Here is a 26,645-nt window from a genome sequence, read left to right as displayed (position 1 = left end):
GTGTGTGTGTGTGTGTGTGTGTGTGTGTGTGTGTGTGTGTGTGTATGACAGATAGCAAGAGGCAGTGAAAATTTCATTTGACACAAATGAGCAAATAATGGAATTCATCTGTATGTGGGATAATTTCCTAAATATAAATTGGAGAGAATAATACTTCTTTTTTTCTGCACTTTGAATATATGGTAAACTCTGGGACAGAGCTTGTTTCTTACTGCATAGCATTAGTGCAGTGGAATTTCAGTGGTAGTTAGGGGCTTTAGGCATTAGCACAATATAAATAAAAATAACATTTTGCAGGTCTTCGTGAACTGAACATCATTAGTGGAAGTATTTTCCCATCACTCTACCCCAAGATTAAGTATTCTTAGGTAGTCTAAGCCTATCTACGTTTAATAATAAACCTTCTGAAAGTAAAAATACTATCTGTTATATTTTCTAGCTGCAACAGGGGACATAAAACGATACATTTCAGCTTTTTTAACCCCAGAGTAGCTGTAAAACTTCAACTGTTTAAATTGTTTTCTTCAACTTTATAGCATCTATAAATTTTTTGACATACAAAAGATTTTTGCAGACCCAAAATGGTACAAACATCTTGCGTAAATAGTACCCCCAAATTTCCCAGATTGGCATTAAAAACAAATTCTGTAACATAACGCTAGGAAAGAAAACCACCTATACAAAATCTAACAACCTCTCCGAGGCTTCCTCCTCTTGGAATGGCTTTCAAAATGTCCACGTGGTTGCTGGAATGGCTTGCAGTGGGCAGCCCATCTAGGCCCCTTCCAGCAGTGTTAATGTTAATTTAAAAAGAAATTGATCCTTACAACCTACTGGTTAGTCTGTTTTAAGTTTGCCTCATTCATATCAGGTATTTTAAACATTTCATATATTCAGAACGATTCTGCTGTCTACAGAAAAACCATTCTGTTACATTAAGCACTCGTCTTGTTTTTTGTACACGGCACAGTGGCGGTGGTTGCAGAACAGATCCAAACCAAGATCAAGGTCCCACCGTTGTTAGTGTTTGTTCAAATATTTCATAGCAGATACTGCCCTGAAGGGCTTATAACTTAGAGCAAGCTGGCAAAATAAGTAAGCAGGTAGATTTTTAAAGGCAGGGAAATGAGGACCGGAAAGATTAAGGAAGGGATCTTTGTCTCTGGTATTTCACAGGAAGGGCTTGGTACAAGTGGGAACGCCACTCAAACCTGTAGGGTCCTCTTCTGGACCCTCCTGCCAAGTCAAAATGTGTTTTTAAGTCATTATCTCTCCTAATGTAATGTACACAGGTTCACACTGCCTTCAAAGAGCTTTTGACGGGTTGTAACAGTGAACATGGCTCTTAACATCAGCAATAAAGAGAAACCCTGAAAAGACACTGAATTGCAGATATTTAGTGTATGGGTCCCAAATGATTCTCTTCGTTCACACATCATTCAAGAACTTGAGGCCAGGGAGTAGTCTCAATTCTCCACTTCTCATAAATTTAACAGAGGTCATAGCCTGGCCTATTCAACTGAAAAGCATTGCTACTGAAAACCTGATGATACTTTTATGTTCACTGATGTGCGAACATTATTCTCTGGATCTCTTAGGCACATATAGCATGTCTTACCCACCGAGACACTTCAGCAGATATATACAGTACCATGAGTAAAGTTAGAAGTGATGAATTCTCTGATTTATAACTCTTATTTGTAACAAAATGATAGAAAATTTAAAACGTATGAGTGCTATTATATACACTGTACAACTTCTTTCAGCAGAGGAGGGAAAGGAAAGGATAGATATTCATCATCCTTAAACTAGGGGGCTATTTAGGGGGGTTGAATGACCCTCGTCTGTAAAATATGTAGCTGGTCTCAAAGCAATCATTTTAGACTGGGGTAGCCTCGGAGGTATTAAGAGAGTCAGTGCTGGTACATGACCCTCATTTCTACCATGTACTAGATAAAGTGAGAATATGAAGAGATCTATTCTCTTTGCTGGTTTTGTTACTTAAAGTGATCGCTGATGACTTAGCCTATTAATGTAGCACAGCACTTTCTAAAAACCATTGACTCTTGTATCTTTACTAGATAATACCAGGTTGTTAATTTTGTTTGGGGGGAGAGAATAGATAAAGGGGAAAAAAATCCCAGCCTCCCATTCCAAGATACTTGATCAGTGAGCCTGTCAAACCCATGCTCAAGGCATCGGTTACATTTTGTTCTGAACAGTAGATATTCTTCCATGACAGAGCTCATTGCAGGTTAATGCTGATAAGATATCCTATCAATAATTTGGACATCAATTCAATGAGATTTTAGTGTTTGCACACAAACCTTAAGCAGCTGCTAATTCACAATTCCTAAACAGAAATCTAGTTCTAAAACTCATTTGTGATGAATTTCCTCAGCTATCACTAAAGCTCATATCTTAAAATTATTCACCCCAGTCAGGAAAAATGGCACATAATAATTATTATCCTGTTAAATGTTATCGCGGAAATTTTTTTCCTAAAATATTTTTCTTTGTCCTTGTTCCATGGTTTCTTTATGATTTAAATTTAGCTCCCTCTAAGAATGGACAACTAATTTTTATTTTTTCTTTCATCTGGCACCAGAAAATTATACTATAGATTAGAAAGTTTAGTACTACATAAATTGCCAGTATATCAGAAAGTTTCAAATACATGGTATAATCTATATCATTTTATGTTCTTAATTTCTCCTCTTTATTTTTTGAGTATTCATATGAGAACTATTGGCGGGATGCATCTTAGCAACACTTTATAGCTGGAAAGGCACAGGAATTCCCTGTGACTTAATATCTAGTCTAACAGAAATATTCAAAGCTTAAAATTTACTCTCCTGTGTCAAGCACTCTATGTATTATTATTATTATTATTATTATTTATTTGTTACCCTAACACTTACAAACCCCCTTTTTGGTCCAGGATTAGACATTTTACAAATATAGAACAAAAAGATGGTCTCTGCCTCAGAGCGCATACAGTCTAAGAAACAGCAGATGGAAACAAAAAGGCATACAAAGAAGTGCAACAAGACAATGAGATGTTCTTGTCAGCAAGATGTGTGGTAGGCTTGTACATCAACAGCCTAACTGTTATCCAGGTCTCTACTGTGCTCTGCTCTTCTCAATTATCACCCCAAAAGAGAATTTTAAAAGCAAGTTGGAAGGTAGTGAGAAAACTGTGGAAGTTTTCAGGGCTCACCTCCCAAATATTAGGTGCAGCATGGTTGAAAGCATGAAATTGGCTTATTTGAAAGTGGATTATGGAGGCTCACATTGTAGATTGATTGGAAGTATAAGTCAACATCTCAGGAAGGAATGAGAAATGATAGGAAGGGTTGAGTTATGAAGGATACAGTGGTTTCTTCTTTTTCCACTGTCATTTTTTTTTTAGCTATCAGGCTCATCCTAATATACTTTAACTCCTATTTCCACTGACATCCATGATAAACTCCTTCATCATGTATACTACTCATTAATCAAATAGTACTGCTTCTTGATGTCACATTTACTTATCCTGGATAAACTGCTAATGAATGAAATATTTTAGCTAAAAACCTATAGCTCTGAAATTATTTTGTGTTCCAAAGTATTTGAGACCTTACGTGACGTTTTTTGGAGGATATGACAAAATGAATGGATAATCTTTGATAACTCCAGCCAAAGGCCAAGCAAAAATTCTAGGATGCCTCCACTGTAAACCTTACAAGTCAGAAAAACTACTGTCAAGAACTGAAAAAATATGTATAACCTACACTGTGGTAAAGGGCAAGATAGAAGGAAACAGATTGTAAAAGAAGGGGGGAGCTTATTCTCATCTCCCAAAACATGAGGATCTTTAGAAAACATTTGGCTTGTTAAACAAAATTTGAGGTTACAAAATTAATATGAGACTAAGTGACGATTAGGTTAGTGCATTTCCATTTGCATGTTATTCACAGTATAAATGCTAAGGGTGCCATAAAATGGCACATCAACCATAAAAATGTTCCACATATAATGTAGAACAATTTACGGCTGGTTTGTATGGTGCCTTAAATTAGGTTGGGACCAGGACTGATAATCAGCTGATTACTGGCTCAAGACAGAGGCTGTACTGGGGTCTTGAACCACTCACTCCAGTGCAGTCAGAGGCTGGGCCTGACCACCAGCTAATTGTCAGCCCTGGCTCTGGATCTGCACATGCCTTACTCTCTGTTGGCTGGTCCAGGGGGAGCTGAGAATAATGATCCTTGACTACCCTGCACTGGCAAGTAGAAAGAGCATGACTGGGATCAGATCCCCAATCCCAAATTTGCACCTCCTGCCATGTACCTGTTGCATGGAAGGAGGCGTAATTGTTGGGATCAGGTCCAATTGGACTTTTAAATGATTGTGTGCCAGGGGTCTACATACATTTATAAATGACATGACTCCTTTTTAGAGCCTACCCCCAAAGAGTCCCATTAATTTCTGGGAACTTGAATGCAGGGCCTTATTTTGCAAAGCGGAAAGAGGGGAGCACATTTATCTACCATTTGTTTCCTTTTTAATTTACAGTATGTTGTCTAGAATATCCCTTTCAGGAAGTACTTGACAACAGAAGGTGACACTATATTTTATATTATGTCCAAATATAATCATATATATTGATTGTTGTTATATTGGTAGGTATATTTAAAGTCAGGGCATATTTCACTTAGAAATCAATTTTGCCTGAGACTTGCATTTCGGTGTAACCAAAGTACATTATGATATTAGTAAATGGTATTTTTGTTTCTTTTAAAGCTTTGCAGCAAAGGTGCAGCTTTAGGGAAGCCCTTTGAAGCATCCCCACAAGACATTTCAAGCATTGCCGGTTTTATTGAGACAAAGCTTGTAACCTGCTACTTAAGAATGAGAAAGCCTGATCTTGCTCTGAATCATTCACACAGGTAAAAGTAAATATTGATTAATATGTTACTAGGGCTTGAAGCAAAAATTAAAACAGAGAGACAAAGATAAATTTGGGGCTGAAAGGACGTGTGACAATTAATGACCCAGTGTTCGAGAAAAGGAAAATTAATAACCCATCTCCAAAACATGACATTGGTGTCTTGAACTGAAATAAAAGAAATACCAAGAATTTGATTGTGAAAGCATAGAGAGGATAGATGCTCAAATGATCAGCAATAGAGTTATGCTATTTATCACTGGGGCAGAGGTGGCTCAAAATCCTTTCCATTATATAGCTCGTTGGTCTCAATCATTGTCCACGTCACAAAGAACAGCACCACAGCTTTCCGAAAAATGCAAAAGGTCCGGGATGAAAATTTAAAAACTCCCATTGACTTTAGTGGAGTTTGGTTCTTGGTTTCTCCAGCCAGTGCTCAGACTTGTTAGGCAATGGCCATACAAACTTCTGCTATCTTCCTTGTTCTGTTGACAGAAGTCAGCATCCTGCAGGCCTCATCTGTCTACCATTCTTCATCATCATCATTAAATGTGTCTGAACATATACTGCAATTTAACACAGGTCAAGGTTTTCCTTACAATCATCTCAGCTGAATGTAATTCAGGAAAGCCATTGTGAAAGAGTCATCCTGACTATATCAGAGAAGAAGGGTATGCTTGGGTCTAATGCAGTGGAGATGCTGATGTAGGACAATTCATCAATATAAATATATGATGCCTGTCACAGCGCTGAGTATAGTTATCTGTTACATTAAGGGTAAATGATGTCAGAAAGTGTTTTGAGGATCTAGCTTAGCTTACAACCCAAGGTATTTGTGCCTCCTAAGCACCTTATCTCTGTCAGAGACAAACCAAATTTCTTTACAGTTTTCCAAAAAAGTGCTGAGAAAAATACCTGAAGGTCGCTGCTTTTCTTACTTTGGGGAGGAAAATAGGATTTCCTATTATTTTTCCTTTCCTTTCTGTTCTTTCTTGCAGTTGATTTTGACAATTGTTGTAATTTGCTTGCCTTTTAGTTGAGCATAAAATAAAGTAGAAGTGCATATCTGTAATGGCTAAATTCTCATTATAATTCAATTAATAACTCAGAGAATCTGAAGTAAATCTAATGACCACAGTTGTCATGCAGGAGCAGATGCAGTATGCCAATAGAAAAACATGCCGAGATACAATTAACATAAAGACAGAATACAAAGTGTAATCAATAGCTGCATTTCTTGAAAAGGATAAATAAATTACTTTGAGTTCTCAAGCTATAAATAGCTTTCAGCTATCAGTTATCAAGTACATGTAGAAGTTCGCTTCCATTTGAATTTTTATTTCTTTGCCACGTTGTAATGGTTTGGTAGTAATCCTTTAGTAGTAATCATGAATCAAAATTAAAATATTCATTTCTGTGTTTATTTGCATTTGCTAGACCATTCTTTATATAATTTCTTCTAAATTTCACAACTCCTGAATTTATTTTGGAAGCTTTATTAATCAAAAATCAGCTTGAAAAGCCTCATGAGTCTGTGCCAAAGACTATATATAGTTTTTTGCTTGGAAGGAAGTTTGCACAATGTCACAACTGACTCAGTAAAATTTCTAATGTCTTGGTTAAAAGAAGTGTACAGGCATTTGAAGGAGAACAGATTCCCCAGTCTTAAGAAGGTGAGGGAAATACATTTTCATTGACATCAGCTTTAGTATCAGGACCAAAGTCTGGGCACTCCTGAAAAATGGAAAAAGGTATAAATCAGAAGGAATATTATCTGTACTTGAGACACTTTTTGCACCACAGGTAAAATGAGAGGAAACGACATCTGTTAGATTCTGACCATTTGGCAGGCTGACATAAAAGATGCACCCTGGGTGATCCGAAGCCATTAGAAACATTCCTAATCCATCATCAGTCTGAACAAATGCACCAGGAGCTGACCCGGCCAAAAAGCCACCACAGTCACTTACGTGACCATTACGTTTCATCACTAGATAGTCGTCAAGCTAATTTCTAGCATCCAGTCTAAACCTGTAAAATGAGTCGCACAATATTTACATTCCCTGCAGTCCTCTTGGCCCAGCCATTATGGCATACAAGGGTTTAATGATCTTAATAACCCCATATGGCTTGCTGAGAAATTAGATTTTCCCTTTTGTTGCAGAAGGCAATTCTCAATTACACCAGATGGCAAAACAGTAAAGGTCTGAGAAGTCAAGAAACTGGGTAATAAACCTCGGAATAGTGCTAAAGCTTTATGCTGCTTAACCTAACCTCAAAGGTTGTATTTTTGCCCCATCCAATTGCAATCTTGAACCAGAACACAACACTTCAGTTCCCTGGAGTTCTCTATGAAGTCTGGCCTTTTAAAATGTCCAGTTCATCAGAGAAGTACCAGAAACATATGTAAACATATAAGTCATGATGCGTGTGACTATTTATGTAACTATTATGATGCAGTTTCCTGTGTAGGTTGAAGAGGATGGACCTGAGATCTGAAGTCATTCAAGATGTATGAGCTGCAGAGCATAAGAGACTTACTGCTTTTTCAGGAGAATTTTCATCTGTTTCATCTTGGTTATTTTAATGTTGTTGCCTCCAAGTACATTAAAATTAATGCACATCAATGCCATATGATTTGTAGGTGATATATGGGAAAAAACACAGTGTGTTTGGGTGTGTCTATTCAGTGGTCATGGTATATCCCTGCTGGGACATTCCCAAGCACACCTTTCCCATGTAGGTGCCCACTTGTATGCTCCCAACCTGGAAACACGTGGTGAAGGTGCTGCTCTTGAAACTTTGATCTGGTATGCTTGAAAGGATATTGGGCTACACTTTGGGGTTTGGGGTGTACAGGTGACTGCACAATAGGTGGCATGCATTTGGGAATAGCACAGCAAGGAGAGTTTACCAGTAGGATATAACTAGCCAACACCATTGGCTGTCAGGACTTCACATCCAATGTGGTTTCAGTGAAGTGACAGAAAGTCTTGTGCTGTTGCAACACAGAGGGATAAAGATGGTCATTTATTTGGCAAGCTATGGCCAATTGTTCCCCTTTGCTGAGCTAGGAGGTAAGTCACATCCATTCTAGGGAAAATGAGCTATAGTGGGGAGAACTACCCTCAAGGGTCAAATTTACTATGCTCCTCTTACCAAAAAGCTACTGGCATTCCCATCAAGCTCTCAATGTATGTCTTTCAAGAAAAGAAAGCTATCTATTTGGACAACACAGAGTTGGGAATATCACTCCTTGAAGCATGTTCTCCTCTCAGAATTGTGCACGTGATGCCTGAAAAAGGTGTATAAATCAGTACTGCCCCAATGAGAGCCGCTATGTGCAGATGTTCTGGAATTTCTGGCATTGAATCCAGGCTCTCCTTTGAGAAGTCAGACACTGCTCTTTCTGTGGGCATTTCTCCCAGCTAATTCTTCATCTCCCCAAAATGGAAAGCAGGAGGATTTCATCACTCAAAGAAACATTTCTTTTCTAGTAAAGATTCTTCTTCCTTGCCTTTCATTCTGTTCAGTAGCCTTTCTAACTGTTTGAACCAGTCATAGATAGGCGCACGAATTAAATAATAGCATCTTTGTTAAGAGACACAGGTATACCTTGGTGATTTCTTAATAACAAAAAAGAATCTCACAGAGATGAGGTGAAAGAAACCTGAAGAAGCTATGGCTTTACAAAAATATCTTTAAATCCCTGTATTTTTCTTCTGAACTTTTCACCCTTTGGTAGAAGGATAATAATAATAATTATGATTTGTTAAGTGTCTTTCATAAGCTTGTATCTCAAGAGACATTTAGTGAAGTAAAGGCACAGCCTGCAAGGTTGCACAAGTATTTTCAATCTAAAAGTTCATTTTCAAGTGTTTATAACTTTTTCATTTCCCAAGTACTGATTGCCTGCCATTACAACCATAGCATTCTTATAACATTAACCTGTTTTAAATAATGTTGTTATATAATAGCTACCATATAAAATAATAACTAATGAAAAATAAAAAAGACAGCAACAAAGTAACGTTATATAGTGGAAATCAAAGGGAGGGGAGAAAACCCTGTAGGCTCTGGGGGCAGATAAGTTTTTGAAAGAATAAAGTGAGAGTCAATGAGGTTGGTGATATGATCAAGTGATTTGTAGAAAGGCTCTAAGGAATGATATACTTCACTCCAAACCCTTTTCTTCCATACTGTCCATGCACCCCACAATAAAATTAAAAATGAAAAAAAACCTCTTTTCCAGTCTTTCAAATTAATATCCTTGTAGCAGGGTGGCCTCCTCGTCAGGTCTTCACTGGCCACCCTGCTCCTGGGGTAACCACATACTTCGCTCGTCTGCCATGCCTTGACGGAAAAATATGAGAGTTGTTACAAAGGTGGGAGGCTAGCCATTACTCGCTCCGCTGACAAGGGCCTAATACCTGCTCCAACTGCTCCTACATGGGTCCCATGCCTCGCAGATGTTATTCTGGTGTTACTTCTCCGGCCTGTGACCAGAGCAAACTGGGCACGCATTTGTAGATCTTTCCACAGCCCCAGAGGGCCACTTGCACACTACCCCCTTCACCGGGGTCCCACTCACTCCGCTGGCTCTCTTTCATACTGCCCTTTCTCAAGGGCCACATTCATGCCACCCAGCCTCACCCAGCTTCAGGCTTAGGTCTCCTCACCTTGGTCAGCCCCAGCACAATCTGTTGGGTGTTTCCTGCTACCCTCACCTGAGCAGTGACTGAGCGATTGTACCTTGTCCCCATAGCCCCTGCCCTTACCTCCTGACTCTGGCCAGAGCAGCCTCTCGGACTGATGTTTCCTCTTGCCTTCCTGCAGCAAACTGCAGCCCAGCTTATATCTCTGGGCCAAAACAGCTGCCCTCATGAGGCACCCAACACCCAATTCTAATAACCTTTAGCAATGTATGGTTATATTCCAATATACATAACAGATAAGCAATCATTTAATTCAAAGCTATTTGGTTAAGATGACTTGGTAATATAATCTTAATTTTTTAAAGAAAAGCTAGCATACCAAAATAGATTTCCTTCTCTTGTTCTGCATTTTGAATATTTCTTTATTATGAAACTTTGTAATGGAAACAGTTTCTATTTATATTCATTATCTTCAAATCATATTTCATTTCTCAGTTAATATATAGCAGTTCCATGTTTGTATCCAGTAGGTTCAAATCGACCCCACTGTATCACGAATCATAGAAAAAAATGAAAAATAGGGAGTCATCTAGGGTGTCTACACATGTGCTCTGTGGTAGGGGTGGGGGATGCTTTAATTAGATGCTCTAATTGAAAGGCTCTTGGCATCACGTGTATTCAGTGTTCCTGCACTTTAAAATGGCAGCATGGACACTTTAACTAAAGCTCATTTGACAAGCTTTAGTTACAGTGCCCCCACAGGCATTTTGAAATGCAGGAATACTGAAAACACATGACACAGAGGCTGCTGGAGCACACTGATTAGCACACATTGGAGCAGAAGTCTGTCATGTGTATAGGTGCCCCTAGTCCAGCCCCCTGCTCAAAGCAGCACCATCCCAGCTATATCACCCAGCCAAGGTTTTGCTGAGCTGGGTCTTTAAAAAGGATGGAGATTCCCCATCCTCTTCGGGTAGTCTGTTCCAGTGCTCTACTACCTTCCTAGTGAGAAAATATTTCCTAATATCTAGCCTAAACTTCACTTGCTGCAACTTGAGACCATTGCTCCTTGTCCTGTCATCTGCCACCACTGAGAGCAGTCCAGCTCCATCCTCTTTTGAACTCCCCCTTCAGGTAGTCAAAGGCTGCTATTAAATCCCCACTCTGTCTTCTCTTCTCCAGGCTGAATAAGCCCAGTCCACTGAGCCACTCTTCATAAGTCATGTGTCCCAGTCCTCTCACCATTTTCGTTGCCTTCCACTGGACTCTCTCTAAATTGTCTACATCCTTTCTGTACGGGGGCCCAAAACTGAACACTGCTCCAGATGTGGCCTCACCAGTACTGAATAGAGGGGGATAATCACTTCCCTCGATCTGAAGGCAACACTCCTATCAATGCAGCTCTGTATGCCATTAGCCATCTTCACAACAAGGGCACACTGTTAGCTTATGTTCATCTTGTTGCCCCCTGTAAGCCCCAGGTCCTTTTCTGCAAGCTGCTGCTTAGACAGTCAGTGATGACCCATACCAGTGCATGGGTCATCCTAAGTGCAGGACTTAGCAATTGCCCTCATTGAACTTCATCACATTTCTTTTGGTCCAATACTCCAATTTGTTTAGGTCACTGAATTCTAGCCATACCCTCCAGAACATCTACTACATTCAGCTTGGTGTCAAATGAAAACTTGTGTGCTTCCATTGACTTTGACAGTAAAGTATTATGCCCATGCTGTTTATAAATTGGTAGGATTCATTCTAAGAGAAACTAATAAAACAGGCTTTTCTTTTTGCCTAAGGGAAACAGATCTTGGCTGAAAAGAAAATTCAAGCAAAGTCCAACAGGTTTTATAAAAGCTGAGATACATATCTGCATCCTCGAAATGACAGCAGTTCTAAAGATGGAAGAGAAATTTAGTTAGTTGAGAAATTAGTGCTTGTACAGTTGGGAGATCAGTCAGCGTGTGTTATGTGAACAAGACAGAGAAAGCAGAATGGTGCTACCTGTCCACCTATACAAGCAATACCTCAAGTTGCTGAACTGCATGCTTGGAAACAAAGCCTTCCTGAATAGCCTTTTACTTTGCAGGAAAGAACATTCTACTTGTCTTCCTCTTTCATATGTAATGAATTGAGATTTATCTGATTGTTTGCAATTCAAAGGAGATTGCTGCTGATTTCTTTGTGCCAGAAGAAAAATGGTTATCATGGAAAATGTTTTCCACTTTACAGGCAGAAAAAAAGGTCTTATGTATATGTGAAACCTTAGTGTAAACCTTGCTGCTTTATTATTTAGGCTTGAAAAATTCTTCATATTTTTGGCTTGCCTGCTAAATGTCCTCTGCTGTAGTAGAAGTACTCACCGCTAATTCAATTAGGCTTTCAAAAAATATCTGATTAGACAAAATGAAGACATTTCTCCTTCTGTATCACAGAACTTGGGAGTCTTTCCATAGACATCAGTGGGGGATGGATCAGCTTTGAGGCAAAAATTAAATCTGCAAGGATTTCAAACTCATTCTGTGGTTACCACATCTTAGATGGCCAGGCACAGTACACCTGTACTGATGCTGCCTCTCCAGAGTTAAGTCCCCCAGAATTTTGCCATCCTCTTGATGTCCCTCCAGAAGTGGCTGCAGGTCTCATGTGTTCCCCTTCCCAACATTCCCCACATTGCTTTGTGGGGCTTTTTGGTGGATATGCTTATTCTGCCAAATTCTTACATTGTGAAGCAAAAAAAATGGCACATGCTGCTTCCGAGCTCCAGCAGTTACCATCAGATTTAACTCAGCTTTCTCTGAGTATTTACCTGTAAAGCACCACTAGAGCTGGGGAACAAAAAATTGTACGCATTTCACCATGCAGATTGCCATGGTTTATGGCAGGGGTGTCAAACATATGGCTGCAGACTTGATTTGGCCTGCAGAGCCACTCTATTCGGGCCATAGGACGACTGGTGTGGCTGGAGAGGGAGGGGCTCCAGTGCACCTGGCAATCAGCAGCAGGAAGGCTAGTGAAGGTTGACACAGGTCCACTCACTATTTGGCTGCTTGGTGCGTCTGCAGCGCCATGGTCCCAGCTCCCTAGCTGCTGACCCCCACAGCGTGCCCCATGCTGAAGCCAGAGGTGGAGCTGCCACCACAGCAGTGGGCATATAGTGGTGGCAGCCCTGACTGGCCCAGGGCACACAGAGGGGGCTGGAGATGCCACCATATCCCCCAGGTCAAAGCTGGAGCTGGCACTGCAGTGTGATCTGGGTCAGAGCCCAGAGCTGATGCTGCTGCCACATGCTCCAGGTTGGAGCTGGAGCTGCCACTGCTGCCACGGCTTCTTCCTGTCCCAGTCTGGACCCAGCCCACAAGAAGGCCCATGGTCCACATCTGGCCCAATTTATGGCAGGGGGGGAAATGTCACCAAGTATAGGCAGCTTGCATCACTTGCACACTTTTACCATGGGCTCAAACACTTGAAAGCAGTGATTTTCTACCAGGGTGCCACCAAGGCAGATCCTTTGAAGTGTGTCGTTAGGTGTGCAGAGGTACACCCCCACTGTCCTAGTGGGTAAACACTGTAATATATAGGGTTACCTTACCATACCATACCATACCATAGGTTACCATGTTCAGGTTTTCCCGAACATGTCCTCTTCTTGAGTTTTCCTGTCTCTGTCTGGCAGGCTTTTCAAATCTGAGCTAATGTCTGGGTTTTTGCTTTGCTCTGGTGGGAGCGGTCAGGTGGGGGAAGAGGCAATTGTAGGCGGGAAGCTGCAGGTAGGTAGGTCTGGATTGGGGGACTGGGGCTGGGGCTGGGGCTGGGGCTGGGGCTGCGGCAGGGTAGGGGGACCAGGGGAGTTGCCTGCCCCCTTCAGCAGGGGAAGGGGGGGAGGGTTTGAGGCCTGTGGCTGGCAACAGGGGTGGAGCGGCCAGGGAAGGAGGGGCAGGGAAGGGGGAAAGAAGGGGAGATGGCCATGGCCAGGCCGACCAGTGTGAAGGGGGTCACAAGCCCCAGCCCAGGGCGGAGGGTGTCACAAGCCTCCCCTCCTCTTCCTTCCAGTCTGCGCCAGGGCTGGATTCGCTCTCAGCCACCGCACTTGGCCCAGTCGGGATGGGGGCAGCTGGTGCCCCTCCAGCAGGACTGGGGGGAGCAGGTGTCTGTGGGTTGGGAGTGAGGGGAACCAGCATGACCCGGGGCAGCAGGATGCTACAGTTTAGGAGGGGCACTGGCAGGGCTGAGGTTTGTGGGTTGGGAGTAAGGGGCAGCAGCAGGGTTAGGGGGAGCTGAGGCTTGGGAGCAAGGGGCAACAGAATGGGCAGGGGCAGGGCACTGCCATATCACTGCCCCCCCACAGTCATATCTCCCCCCTCCCCCCACACGACTGGCATCCTCTTTTTTGGAACTGAAAACATGGTAACCCTAATAAATTTGATTTTTAAATTGGGCACTGCTCAAATCACAAAAGGTATGGAGGGATGCCTCTGGTCCAGTGAGGGGTACCACAAGTCTAGTGAGAGATGCCTTGAGACTAGTGAGAGGCACCTTGAATCCAAAAAGATTGAGATCCACTGCTCTAAGAAACTGGAGGTTTTTAGCCTGCTGTACATGACAGCTTACCAAAGCCTATGACACAAATCTTGATAGAAAAGAAAAACATACTTTTGCGTTCTGGGAGACATTTCTCCATATCTTCAAAGCAGCACCGAAAAGAAAACTTGCTCAGAATATTAAAATAGCTACAAGGAAATGAATGGGCATACAGTCTCCCCCATCGAAAACCCCAAGGATCACAATTTTGCTAAAAACTCAAATGACAAGAAATTAGGATGAGGTGAGATGCTCAATTAGTGTAAAGCAGCATAGTTCTACTGATTTTAGAAGAGTCGTGCTGGTTTAGAGCTGGTGAGGATCTATCCTTCAGGATTATGGAACAGATTATGATGGTTTCAAAGAACACTAAGACTGGTGTGGGGAATAGTGGACTTATTAATAAGATACCTGACATATAGATATAGAGATATAGATATAGATAGATTAATAAGACACCTAAGATATATAGGGTACAAAGGACAACAGCATCTTCAATTTAAAAATTAAATTGTTTAATAGCCAGTTATGTCTGTGTGTTGACTGGGGCTAGAGTCTCAGCTTTCTGGATTTGTATCATCTCCATGTCAGTTTGCAGCAACTGAGGATCTGATTTAGACAGTGTGATGTTGCCAGACATATTGTGGTGACTGTATTTACATAATTTTATATCAGTGCTGTACCCCACTGCTAGTAACAATGCCACACCCAATGCCGGTCAACACATTTATATATACAGACAATATTACCTATCTGCCTGAATAAACCTGTGTTCACTTCTCTTAATCCATTTAATTCCCAGGAAATACCCCTATCAATTGAATAACAACAGCAAAACCATTAAAATGCATATTTGTGCAATAAGACTGGGCTGTATTATATGCAGATACAGACATTACTGTTATCAACCGGGATAAAACCTGCACATCCAACAGAAACAACACAATGCTTTTGCCATGTACTTAAGAACCTAACTATATTCTCTTCTAGGTAGGAGCCAGCTTTTATTCTTACTATACCTTGCTGATAGAGAGAGAAATAAGCACATTTGCTAAAACCAGTAAAATATATTTGCCTGAGGATTTTTTCTTCTCAGTCTACAGAGGATAAATACACATGATATGATATTGGGAGGTAGTCAAGAAATTGCTCTAATGTTAATCAGATTTATAGAGCTAAATCCCCATTGTACTTGGGAAGAGTTGATGTGCATCCTCAAAGAAAAGGAGTCATGGGTGTTGTTTACAGAGATCAACCATTATGTAGCAGGTTGGGTTTCTTGCTGTATCCGTTTTCCTGAAGTTGTGTAGTAAGTTTGAAAAGAACGGATGAAAGAAAACTATAGCCTCATGTGTACATCTTTGATTCATGTGTCCTGATAGCTCTGGTGGGAGAGAGTTGGTATCTAGTGATTTTTAGTCTTTGGGGTTTTTTTCCTCTCCTTAGAGCATGGAGAAAAGATAATAGGACAAACACTGTATTATTTTTAAGAGAAGATGTCAAGAAGAAAAAATGAAAATGTCAAAAACCAGGTTGATATACTGTATTACTTAAAGACTGTTTTGTTGAGAAAAACTGACCAAATGATTTACAGAAAGCTCTTACTGGACAGTCTTTGGATTACACTGAAGATGAAAAATAAATGAAAATCTATTTCATGTTTACGTTAGCCTAGTCATTTGACAGATGGGGGCAAGGCTTGGCAAGAACACAAGTTTTAATCTTCCAACATAGTGTTTTTCTTTTGCTTTTCAGATTAAAACTTTTTGTGCACCAATTAAGCATTAGCTGCTTTCTTGTGTTTAGCTTTTCTTTCTTTGTCTGACACCCCAAAAATGAATATGTAAGTAAAACTTCAAGAGACGTTCTGTATCTTGTGGAGAATGATACTGCTACCTATGCCACAGGTTCCCACAAAAGAAGCTCTTCATGACCTTGTCTCTATAGCAAAACCCCCAGTTTTTGTTTTTTATTTGTAAAATGCATTCCCTCCCCTTCCCCAACCATTTCTGACTTTCTCTCTGCCCTCTCTATCCCTTATACGTGATTGCAAGTAGTACTAGGTAAGCTACGCTAAGTTCTTGTATACTATTATTGTAATAAGCCCCTTTTTTATATATTGCAAATAGTGTTCTGTTATGTTTGTATTGATTTTTACTGTTTTATATTGTATTACATTTACATTATGTTCCTATTATTTTTGTATTAATTGTTATTGTTTTATACTGGATTTATATGATTTAAGCTTGTGTCTGTAAAGTGATGTCAAGAATCCATTCCCATCTTGTTCCCATCTTGTCCCTATGCCCTGTTGTGTAAGTATGTTGCAATTCTGTAATCTCTCCCATGTAAATTGGTTTTCCTTGAATGCCTGAAACAAAAGAGTGAATGGATGAGTGAAACACAATGATAGAAAGACCCCCTACTAGATCACCCCACCATCAAAACCAATACCTGGACCAACAACCCAGCCCTTGGAACCACCCTCAGCATTCAAGAAACAAAAGACGAGGCAACCTGCCATTGTGCCAAGGTTGCACATGCTTGGTATGAACATCCGGAGCCCTCTGGAACAGAGCCGACCTTGCCTGGACATACCCTCCCCATAGGAGATCATAGGTAGTCTGCCCCATAAAAAGGGGTTGTAAAGACTGACTCCTTGGGTCGCCATCTTCACCTGAACGAGACCTGCTCCACGTCATGCTCCCTCCAACCCAGAGGCCCTGCCAGCAACCCTCTCTGGACAACACCTGCTGGAGAAGGACCCTGACTGGCCATCAAGGGCCCCCTCCCAGCCTGGATAGGTAGCTATCACCCCCACCCTCTCTTTAGTCAAGGACTTGAACTCTGTTTCTCTTCCCTACCTGGACTCCAACCCTTCCACTGAGTCTCTTTCTCCTGCTGCCATTGTGTGAGTGTGTGTGGGATCCAAGCTGTACAGAACAGTGCTCATTTAATAAAACTGTTATTTGGACCCCCGAGTTGGGTTTTGCTTTACTACGGTTCAGCCCTGCTCCTATCTCTGCTCCTTTCCCCTCTCACTTCTGTTTTATTTCTCCCTCTCTTGCTTCTGGATCACCGCCACCTCTAACACTTGTCCCATGCTCCTCTGGCTCCTGCCATCCTGAGCTCCTCTCTGCCTGCAACCCCCTGTTTCTTTGCTATTGTCTCATCCCCACTGACTTGTCCCTTGATCTCTGCCACTGCTATTGCCTTATCTCCACTGCCTTTTCTCCTGATCTCTGCCACTTGCTCTTTAGTTACCAAGCACCCCAAGAATAGGTACCACAGGCACCGACACACACACACACACACACAATGTCACCTGAGTCAGTGTTTAACCTGTGTGTATATGTGTATGCATGTGGGTATTGTGTATGATTTCATGTCATTATCATTAGGGTGTGTATGTGCTTGAATTGGTGATATGTGTGCATGTGCAATTGTACACTACGCCCTCCTGTCTAACAGCGCAATATTGAGATCCTGAGCATTGGCCTGAGCCGGCACAGCAACATCTCTGTTTCTTCTCATAACTGGTAGCTTTTCACTGCTGGATCTCTGCTCTCCAGTTTTTCTTTCAGGGCCTGTCTGTGCACAGGACCCCCCTAACTTTCAGCACAGCCGTTTTGTGTACTGTCTGCAAGTAAAGAAGGGCCCTGGAGAAGTGCCCACACTCTGGCAGATTCCCACATAGCCACATGGACCTCCCTTCGGGTCTCATTTTAGGGTTATTTCCTAGAAGGTCGCTTCTTAACCTTTCTGTGTGTCACCCTTCTCCCTCATATTGCTTTACTCCAAAAGTAGGTTGTTGAATCTGCAGATAGTGTGCTGTTATATATTTTTAGAGTCATCCCATGGCATGTATGATAGCTATTCTGCCCAAGATACCTAACTTGTAACCAAATATCTATAGGAAGTTTTAGTGGAATATGCTATATTACTGTAAATCTGAGACACAAACATGACTCAGAGAGCATATACCTTTAACAACAACATTAAGCTGGACAATCAAATGGTCAGAGGCCATTGTATTCAGGTCTCTGTCCATAGCAAGTGAATGTGATATTTGTTGTAGGTATTTGAGAATGCTATGGGATTTTTTTAGAGTAGGGTATTACAGATAAAAAAGTAGGAGTTGATCTGCTTAAGATTAGAAAGGAGTCAGGAGGAAAAAGAAATGCTTGAAATGCAATTCTTCAAGATTCTTCACAAATTCCATATTTATTCTAAACCTATCAGAGCACATTCTGTTTAAAGACTTGCAGAAAGTGTGTTGCTAACTACGAGAAAATTATTGATTTTTTTTTCCAGTTCTATTGCTTAGCTCTAGTACAGCCGATAACTTGAAAAAATCGATATTGCTATTATCAACTGTTGACTGCAGTTTATAACAGCAATAATCTCCTTTAAAATCTCTTGTTGTAGTACCAGTTATCATCCAGTTTGTTAAAGTGTTAATGCCTTGGGCAGACTGATCATTAAATGCTTAAAATATTTGAAGTCGTTGCGATTTCTTTCTGACTAAACTAATTTTTGATGTACATCAGTCTTTTGAATTTCCAAGCTCTCTGTCAAGTGGCTGGAAAATGTGGCATATGATACAATATCTGCGAAGTTCAGTGTCTGTTTATCATTAATAACATCCACCAGCCCCTTCAAAAAGTCACTTACATCAGCTGATATAGTATGGTAGAATTGCATAAAGCAATGTAAGTACAGTGAGTAGTCTGAGCCCTTCTCCCCAGGGTGAATATGTGTTTGAATGTAGTGTTTTGATTTAGTATGGGGTTATTTATGGGGGGGCAGAAGGGCTTTAATATTCAAACTTGCTCTGTTAGAGAAGGCAAGTGAAAGAGGTGCGCCCAGTACCGACAGCAGCAGGTGTTGAGGTTTGTGATGGTCCTTAGTTCCCGTGGAATTTTATTTCACAGTCCTGGATTGGTCCTCAAAAAACTTTGTCTTCGCCAAGGTTACTTTGTCGTAAACGAAGATAAGGTTAGTCTAATGTCAGCAAGTTTCTTTCTGGCACTGGAGCAGAGTTGTCATCCTAGAACTTCCAGCAGTCTTTCAGACTTCTGGGCTTTGAACAAGGACCAAGACGTTAAATGTGACTCAGTAAGCGCACAATAATTTTGAACTGCTTTCTTGTCTAATATAAAACAGGAATTTTATAGCCAAGATTTTAAGTGAGAACCAGGAAAAACAGGTGCAGAATTGACATGGAAAGTCAAACCTGGTTAGGCATGTAATATGTTGAAGTCCTTTGAAACTCCCAGTCTGTTTATTAATGTGTGTATATAAAATGTAAAGCTGTATATATGTGTGTAATAAGCATCTATATGTGTATATGTATCTTCATATAATGTAGTTACAAATATCACTGAATTTTGCTTGATTTGGCCACAAAGTGAAGTAATTCTGCGCTTATTCATGGACTGAAATGGTAGGCCCTATAGTCTACTTTTAATAGGCTTTCTTTGATGTCCAAATGATTTACTCAGTGAATTACTGTTATCATTTTCCTGAAGAAATATAGTAAAATAAAAAGCATTGTAACAACTTTTCTGTACAAGAGTGTTAAAAAGGTGTTCTTGCTCTGCTTTCTCTCATTTCATTTCAGCTTTATTCTTTTAAATATAATAATATACTTTGCAATTATATGGTACCTTTCATCAAAAAAGCTCCGAGCATTTTAAAGATGTACTTTTTTCTCTATAATATGGGTGGCAAAACTGTTATCCACACAAGTTAGTTACTTATTTAAGATCTCACAAGTGAGATTATAGAATCAGAAATAAAAAGAAACATGTTTGTACTCTATGTACCTTGCTTGGAACCAAAAACTACACAGCCTCTCTAGTTTAATAGTGTAATGTACATTACTTTTCTTAATGATATAGACCTCAATCCTGCAATTAGATCTACCTGAGAGAAGACATTGCAGCTACTGAACTCAGTAGGATTGCACAATAGGATTGTACCCCCACTAAGACAGAATGCCTTGAGTGGGATATAAGCTTGCTTTAATTTTGGAAATTTTTCCAATGGCTTTTGCAATTGTTAGTTTTGTGCACATAGTTCCATTAGGTAATATTGTGAGATAATCATCAGACCCAGAGATATAGATAACAAAGGGAGTACTATGATAATATGTGGTATCTCTGCAGATATTATGTGCTAGCTAAATGCAATATAACATATGCTCACAGGAACTTTAACAGCTGTCTCTATAATACTAGGCAAAGCTATAAATGAAATTGCATTTATGATAAAACTTTAATAGACATTTTAATAATGTTTGTCCATCTATCTTAGTTGTCAAGAGGGAGAAAGTGATAATGTTATTATCACATTTGTGGGGATAGAGTGTAGGTATTGAATGGTATATAGAAAGTGGCTGTGTTGTAAACTGTTCAGTTTGCTATTAATGATCATGTAATAAGGTAATAGGTTAAGATTAACCTGTCCATCTATTTTGTCTTTCACAGGAGCATTAGTCTGAACCCAGCCTATTTCCGGAACCATCTTCGTCAAGCAGCTGTGTTTAGATGTTTAGAAAGATATTCTGAAGCAGCCAGGTACTTTGGCATTTCTGGATTTCCTTAATTTAGTAGTTTTACTGTATCACCCTCATTTCAATTCTCCGTACAAGAGACATTTGGGTACTATGTAAAATGATTTCTTGTAGGTCATTTGGTATTAGGGTCATAGAATCATAGAAAATGAGGGTTGGAAGGGACCTCAGGAGGTCATCTAGTGCAACCCTTGCTCAAAGTAGGACCATTTCCAACTAGAGCATCCCAAACAAGGTTTTGTCTAGCTGAGCTTTAAAAACCTCCAAAAATGGACAGTCCACCACCTCTCTGGGTAACCTGTTCCAGTGTTTTACTACCCTCCTAGTGAGAAAATCCTTCCTAATATCCCACCTAAACTTCCCTTGTTGCAACTTGAGACTGTTGCTCCTTGTTCTGTCACCCGCCACGACTGAAAACAGTCCAGCTCCATCCTCTTTTGAACCCCCCTGCAGGTAGTTGAAGGCTGCTATTAAATCCCCTCTCAGTCTTCTTTTCTAGACTAAATAAGCCCAGCTCCCTCAACCTTTCCTCAGAAATCAGGTCCCCCAGCCCCTGAACCATTTCCATTGCCCTGCATTGGACTCTCCCCAATTTGTCCACATCCTTTCTGTAGGGGGGAGCCCAAAACTGAACACAGTACTCCAGATGCATCCTCACCAGTGCTGAATAGGGAGGAAGAATCACTTCTCTTGACCTGCTGGCAGCAATCCTACCGATGCAGCCCAGTATGTCATTAGCCTTCTTAGCAACAAGGACACGCTGTTGGCTTATATTCTTCTTATTGTTCACTGTAACCCCCGGGTCCTTTCCTGTAGAACTGCTGCCCAGTAAGTCATCCCCCAGTCTGTACTGATGCTTGGGACTGGTCCATCTTAAGTGCAAGACTTTGCACTTGTCCTTGTTGAACCTCATGAGATTCCTTGTGGACCAAGCCTCCAATTTATCTAGGTCACTCTGAATCCAAGCCCTACCCTCCAGGATATCTACTACTGCCCCCAGCTTGGTCTCATCTGCAGACTTCCTGAGAGTGCACTCTATGCCATCTTCCAGGTCATTGATGAAGCAATTGAACAAAACAGGCCCCAGGACCAAACCCTGGGGCACTCCACTTGAGACCAGCTGCCGACTAGACATGGAGCCATGGATTATTACCCTCTGAGCCCGATGCTCCAGCCAGTTTTTTGTCCACCCTACAGTCCATTCATCCAGCCCATACTTCATTAGCTTGCCTGCAAGAATGCTTTGGGGGACTGTGTCAAAAGCCTTGCTAAAATCAAGGTACACCACATCCACTAGTCTCCCCGCATCCACAGAACCATTCATGTCATCATAGAAGGCAATCAGGTTGGTCAGGAATGACTTGCCCCTGGTGAATCCATGCTCACTGTTCCTTATCACCTTCTTCTCCTCCAAGTGCTTAGAAATGGATTCCTTGAAGCTCTGCTCCATGATTTTCCCAGGGACTGAGGTAAGGCTGACTGGTCTGTAGTTCCCTGGGTCCTCCTTTTTCCCTGTCTTAAATATGGGTACTATGTTTGCCCTTTTCCCAATCATATGGGACCTCTCCTGGTAGCCATGAATTTTCAGAGACGATGGGCAGTGGCTCTGCAATCGTATCAGCCAATTCCTTCAGCACCCTATGTGTGCATCCCATCTGCCCCATGGGCTTATATATTGTTCACCTTTTCGAAACAGTCCCTAACCTGTTCTTTCACCACTGTTGGCTACTCACCCCAGCCTGTACTGCCAGGTGCAATAGTCTTGGAGCTGACCTAACCTGTGAAGACTAAGGTGAAAAAGGCATTGAGTACTTCAGCCTTTTCTGCATCTTCTTGTCACTAGGTTGCCTCCCCCACTCAGTAAGGGACCAGCACTTCCACTTCCACCCGCACAAGTTGCACTTTAGTGGCACATAATTTGGACATAATCCATATTTAGCTGAATGCCACTGTAGGTCATGTGATAATTAGACACTGCTCATCCTCCTCTACATATTAGTACTTCTACAGGCCCCCTGAACCTACACCACTGGAGTCAATGGATCTTTGCCATTGCCTGCAATGGCACCCGTTCAACCCAAGAATTGAAATCCGATCCTTTGCCCTTGTTCACTTGAGCAATTCTGAAGTCAATGGGACCACTCACGTCAATCTGAACGGATCACTAGTGTAGAGCTCTGTAACATCAATACTTGTGAGTTTGCAATGGGAAAATTGGCACTGTATTGCACTAGGAGAGGTGCTACCCAAGTGTGGAACCCCTAGTGTCAACATGGAATGAAAGTTTTTTCACCTGACAGGTAGAAGAATTAAAGAAATTGATTTGTAGAGGGTGAGCAATGTTGCTGGGTATAATGCAAGATGTAACTATCTAGCTATAGTTGCTACTTCTGCTAGGCATTAAACTACTTGACTTTGCTATCAGAGTACCACAAAATATTTAAAAAATAATTGGCAAATTAAAATAGAACTATGATTCGGTAAGATATATAATTGGTTTGCTTCATTTATCATTGACATGTGTTGGAAAAGTTGCAATGAACCTATTGTGACACTTTGAAAAATCCCCTGGCTTTTTTCTTTTTAACCAAAGCTGTTTTGGAAATTTGAGATAAAGTCACATGTTTTAGTCTCTGTAGAACTCAATTTTTCAGTGACTTTACTAATGATTGAAAAAGTATCATTCCACACTAATCAGGGTTTTGGTCTTATTCTTCATTTTTAAAGAGGCCTTTCTAAGACTAAATAGTGCTGTTTAGCATCTTCTTGAGAAAGAATCACCCACCATCAAGATTCCCCCCCCCGTAAGAATTTTAAAAGGCCACATTATATCATTACTGATACGGAAGCCTGATCACATACTTTCATATCCTTTCATTCCACAGTATCCCACAAACAGGTGAATTGAAATGGCACGGTTTTGCTTAAAACCAGGTTGAAAAATATTTTTTTTTACTTTCCGAAGTTGATCTTTCCTAGAAAGTGATGCATGTAAAATGCAAGTATCTGTGAGTACAGCATGATCCAAGAAGAAAATGAGGTGCTCAGAAATCTAGTTTAAAAAATGTGGTTGGTGCCGCTGCAGATAAGAAATCACTCAATAGGTTTATTACATCAGCAAGCAGGAAGGAACCGCGTCAGCTTTTTTCACATTGGGAAGCTTTCATGGAAATAGATGATTTTAAATGACATTATTATGTATTTTGCAAGGGAGAAGAGCATTCTGACAGACTGAGACCAAGTGTTTCCAAACCAGTGACAGCTGTATTGTGAGTTTAGCTTAGTTTAACAGCATTGTAATAACTGTGTGGATCTTTTATTCTAGCCGTGTGTTAAAGTAAGGCTAAATGATGCTGCTATCATCTCTTTGGAGTCACTAGTCTCAGTCTGACCCTGTTAACAGTGTAGAGTGTAATCAGTTTGTTATAGACAGACTGCAGTATACAGGTGCTAAGTTGCAGTTTCTAAAAGTATGAACATGTTTTTGTAGTCTGAGCTGTCATTTATGTCTGCTCGTTCTGTGCGTGTGAATGAGGTTAGCATCTTTCCTTGTGTACTTTTCAGTGCTTTTGTCCTCTCATGATTATTGTACCTCCTATTATATGTCAAGAACATTGTCAAAGGCTGTGAACATCTGGGTTTGGCTGCAGTAGCATGTATTGGGCAGATATAACTCAGACCTCTGGCAGGTTCAGCGTGCCCAAAATACAGAACTATTGATCTCCTAAAGATTATACCATGCCAAATTCCCTTAGGCAGATTTTGTTCTGTTTCAAATTCAGAAATAATGCACAAACTCATATGTGACCAACTCCACTGCATGGCTGAAAAATTGGGTGTTTGATGCAATATCTTAGAAAAAACATATCTATCATTGGTGACAGTGACCAGCCGCTTACAAGAAAGAGGGTCATTTGCATCAGCTGTCTTTTAATAAGTAATTTGATTGGTTTGTGTGTTGTCTGGACTTCAATGGAAGTCTGTAATACTGTTTTCATAGTATCTGAACCTCTTCCAGGAGTGGATTAAGCAGTGTGACTGATGTGTCTCTGCATTGTTTGTTCCCCTCTCCCAATGGGAAGAATTCTGTGTACATTGTACTGTTTTCTTCTAATAGAGTTGTATTCCTGAACCATGGAAGGTTTTTTTTATATCTGGGTTAGCTCTGTGTTTATGTTAGGGAAAGCAGGACAAATAGTGCATCTGGCACTGTGAGCAGGAGGTGAGGAGGTTTGTGGTGGTCCTAGGAAATTTGGTTTTGCTGCCCTTTCTGGAGACATGCCAGGCCAAATTCCCTAGAAAAAACCTCTGTTCTTGATTCCAAGATAAATGGATGTGTGATAGGCATTCAGTTAGACCATTTCATATTGTTTCCCCACTCAACGTATCTAAAGCAGGGGTTGGCAGTGTTTTCTGAAAGGGGGAATGATCAGCTCAGGTGTGAGATTACCTTGCATTAGGACCTGGACATTTCCATCACTTCTCCTTGTCCTCCACTCTCTGCCAAGCTGCGGCACAACACAGGCAGAGCCCTCCACCACCAAATGCTTGCAGAGGTCTGCAGGTCAGATCCAAGGGCTCGGTGGGCTGGATCTACCACATGACCTATAGGTTGTTGACCCCGATCTAAAAAATGGAATAAGGGATGTGTTACATGTCAATTAAAGTAAGATAAGGGCTATTATAATTTATACTACCTTATACCTCCTCCATGTGTAATTCGTACTAACCTAAATCACCTCAGACATCGATGGAATGGGTATAAATATGCTGTAATCTTAGTGCTAGCGCATCTATATTAAGGTTGACCTGTCTCCTACATCCTCATGGGATTTAGCCTTTTGCATAGTTTTAAATTGCACCTGAATGTGACTTTGGGAGGTTGCACTTCATGTAGTGACATCTTCGGGTCACTTGGTAATGTAAAGTTATCTCCAAAGGACTGCTGAGAGGGCCAGAGCTTCTGCGAATGACGGATTCTGGAGCGTTGTAGCCATTGACTCTCCTACATCAGCTTGTAAAAATATTTGCCCTGCATGAGACATTCGCTCTGTAAATACATTAAGGAGATAAATGCCAGGAAGGGGAAAAACCTTTTAGGCTGAAGGACAATGTTGGCACAAGAATAAATGGATGTACATTGGATGTACATTTAGGTTGGAAATTAGAAGACGGTTTCTATTCATCAGAGGAGTACAGTTCTGGAACAGCCTCTTATAGAAATGGTGGGGATAAAAAAACCCCAAAAACCTGACAGTTTAAAGATGGAGCTTAATATGTTTATGAATATGCGGTGATTGCTTGCAATACCGGAGAAGTGAATTCAGGGCATTTCTCGCAGCCCTGTTTCTGTACTCCCATGAGTAGAAAGTGGGGAAGGAGCTCAGCATCAGACAGGACGAATGATGAGCTGCCTATAAGCAAAGACAGCCTAGTGACGTTGCTGAAGGCAGGGAAAGGGAGTTGTCAGTAGAATCCCCCACAGGGGAAAGTGGTAAAAAAAGTGCCGGTAGTGAATGTAGTTATTAGAGAAATAAGTTGGCATAAAGAGCTGTTGCCAGGGGCAAGGAAACCCGTCTGTGTCGAGTTGAGGAAAGCTGTGCAATACTGGGGACTGTTGTGTGGATTTGTGTCGGGCTGTACGTTCCAAAGACTAATCAAGGGCCATTGGCCTAATGGCTGGTTTACTAGAAAAACATCACATACCTGCCAAAGTCATCTTGTAGAGCAGGAGTCAGCAACCCCTGTCACATGTGCCGAGCATGGCAGTAGCTGCAGTTTGGTCTATGTTGCCTGCGGGAGCTGGCAACTCAGCAGGCTCTCCTGGAGCAGCAAGAGGTGCGTACCTGTTGCTAAGCTCTGGCAGGGCAGGGGCCTTGGTGTGGCGGGCCTAGGGCCCTTGACC

General features: G+C 41.2%; 1 protein-coding gene across 1 annotated transcript in view; it reads left to right on the top strand.

Moving 5' to 3' along the window:
• SPATA16 (spermatogenesis associated 16) overlaps window positions 1-26,645 on the top strand; it is a 129,550-nt gene that overhangs the window by 25,768 nt on the left and 77,137 nt on the right. The window contains exons 2-3 of the mRNA XM_019532519.1: window positions 4,786-4,931; window positions 20,655-20,744. Coding sequence (XP_019388064.1) covers window positions 4,786-4,931; window positions 20,655-20,744 — 236 coding nt within the window. The remainder of the gene's footprint in view (window positions 1-4,785; window positions 4,932-20,654; window positions 20,745-26,645) is intronic.

The sequence above is a fragment of the Crocodylus porosus genome, unplaced genomic scaffold (assembly GCF_001723895.1).
Source record: "Crocodylus porosus isolate Cpor-Errol unplaced genomic scaffold, CroPor_comp1, whole genome shotgun sequence".
NCBI classification, from domain to species: Eukaryota; Metazoa; Chordata; order Crocodylia; family Crocodylidae; genus Crocodylus; species Crocodylus porosus.
This window is presented reverse-complemented; position numbering and strand designations above follow the sequence as displayed.